The sequence below is a fragment of the Montipora capricornis genome, chromosome 1 (genome assembly GCF_036669925.1).
Source record: "Montipora capricornis isolate CH-2021 chromosome 1, ASM3666992v2, whole genome shotgun sequence".
Taxonomy (NCBI): domain Eukaryota; kingdom Metazoa; phylum Cnidaria; class Anthozoa; order Scleractinia; family Acroporidae; genus Montipora; species Montipora capricornis.
Window position 1 is genome coordinate 51,243,727 of NC_090883.1, and position 2,500 is coordinate 51,246,226.

At 39.4% G+C, this 2,500-nt stretch overlaps 1 protein-coding gene across 1 annotated transcript in view; it reads left to right on the plus strand.

Annotated features, from left to right (window-relative positions):
- LOC138016236 (uncharacterized) overlaps positions 1 to 2,500 on the plus strand; it is a 150,053-nt gene that overhangs the window by 72,789 nt on the left and 74,764 nt on the right. The window contains exon 60 of the mRNA XM_068863406.1: positions 751 to 876. Coding sequence (XP_068719507.1) covers positions 751 to 876 — 126 coding nt within the window. The remainder of the gene's footprint in view (positions 1 to 750; positions 877 to 2,500) is intronic.

The following is a 2,500-nucleotide window of genomic DNA, read 5'->3' on the forward strand; positions in this document are numbered from 1 at the left end:
AAATTAGAAATAGTCCTTGCGGTCCTTCCTCGACCTTGACGTTTACATTGACGTTGACGACGCAACGTTACCTATGCGTAAAAAAGAAGCAATTCTCGTTCCATGTTAGAATACAAAATTCTATATCTTCTCGCTTTAAATGGAGTGGGAAAGAAAGGCTGGGGGACACTTTTGCGGGAGCAGAGGTGGTGTAATGACGAGAGTACTCGCCTCCCACCAGTGTGGCCTGGATTCGTTTCTCAGACCTGACGTCACATGTGGGTTCAGATTGTTGGCTTTACACTTTGCACATTGTCTTCAATTAGTGACCCAACGCTAAATGCACTTGACACTCAAGTAAAGGTCTTCATCGTCACCATCATCATCATCATAAATCATCATCGTCATTATTATGCCACAATGTAAAATGTAAAATAAAAAGGCTTTGTTTATAGTAGAAGTGCACTTAGCTATCGAGCTAGTTAACAAGTATCCCATCATCATCATCATCATTATCATCATCATCATCATCATTATCATTATTATTATTATTATTATTATTACCATTATTTGTGACGCTTATTAAAATGGCATGCATCTAATTTGGAACATTTCTGACAAGGCAATAATCAAACCAAAAGTTTTGCTGTCTATTTATCTATAAAGTTAACTCTCCCGTCCAATGCATGCGTTAATTCAGCTTAAAATATTATTATCTTTATTGTCATTTTCATTTGTTCCGGCATTCATCTCCGTACTTTATACATCCAGACATTGATGAGTGTCTCAATGACGAGCAAAATGAATGCGACCCCAAAGCCATGTGTACCAACACTGAGGGTTTCTACATATGTCGCTGCATTAGAGGTTACCAGGGAGACGGCAGGTTTTGCTTTGGTAAGATCAACACTCCAACTTCAATATCTTTCTGAAGGCAAACCGAGGTGACAATTGAAGTGTCCCCAAAGGTTTCACACAGCAGTCTTTAAGACACTAACTATTTAATGTACGTAACGTACAAATATTTCTTTTCACTCGCATTCATTACCACTACTCCGAGTGTTGTATTGCTTGCTTGAAAGCTCGTGATGCTGCGGACATCGTAAGGATCTTAAACACTGTAAAAGGGGTCGCTTTACGCTCTGCTTTTGTTCGGATTCGTTCAAGTACAACTGATTATCCAAGATGGCCATCAAAAAATGGCAACAAAAAGACGGAACTCCTGAAAGATATTTCCAGCGCGAGAAAAAGGGACGGGCGATTAAAGGAAAAAAGAACGACAGCGATTGATAACATCTTTTATTAAATTCTCAACCTCGGATAATGCATTTCCCATGCTCTGATTGGTTCACTCAATCTCGTTTATCAGCTCATATACCTTAGTTTGACCTTATATGGTAAATGATTGCGCTTAGCGTTGCTAAACTAAAATTCTTTTCGCCAGAAAGCGAAATTGCTTTCGGTCTAAAGCAAAAAAAAAAAAACGTTTTTGTGGAAAGTTTGGATCAATTCCGAAGCTTAGAAGTACGCGAAAAGGGTGAGAAATGCTTTTGAGATGAGCCTGCGTCTGTCTGACGGCAAGGTATTACACAACATCGCAAGTTTTTGCGATTTCGCTAGGAATTTCTCCCTTTTTTCGATCGTATTTGGTACTTACAAACTTTTGAGGTTTAAGAAATTTAATAAAACAATTATTCCTTTCGCGCTTGTTGGATGAGAGACTGGTTATAGCCATACGCACCTGGTTGGCTATTTACGATCTCATATCGAACGCGCGCTCATGGAATAATTGTTAAATAACACATTACGGGGCTTTTTATTGGACAAATTATCAGACAGCTGTGTATGCGACCGCGTTTGATTGACAAATCATAAGCATGTGGCTAAGGAACCACGCCTTTTACAGTGCGACACGACAATGACGAGAACAGGGAGTTTACGCAAGAACGACGACGACGGCCACGATAACGCAACAAAACAATGGATTTATCGAGCAAAAACAAGAGCTCTGCACGCCCTGCACGTGCGTTTTACACTTTGGTACGTTTCTTCCCCGTCCTCGTCCTGACAACGAGGTGAATTGACCAAATTTGAGGTTGTGCGGAGGACGTGAGAAACTGAAGAAACCCTTATTTTTTTTTTTCAAACAACCACACCGTTCATGCCAATTGTTGATACACATTTTCCTTTCCGAACGACTTGGGATTATAACGAGATTATAACAATGACGGGAAATAATATTTTTAGACATTCTCGTCGTTCTTGCGTAAGACTGGAAACAATGGCTCTGCACGCCCTGCACGTCCGTTGTACATGAGATTTACTCACCAAAAAGGCGCGAAATAACTTTTCTTATTACATAAGTATAGAGATTTACGTACATTTCCGTGATGAAATGACATACTATGTTTTCACTAGCGAAAATTTCTCGTATCGGCCTTTTGATTGGCTAATATTATGTTGAACTTAAAAAGTTTTAAAAGTGCTCAAGGGAGGTATGGAAGGTAAAGGTTTCTTTTTT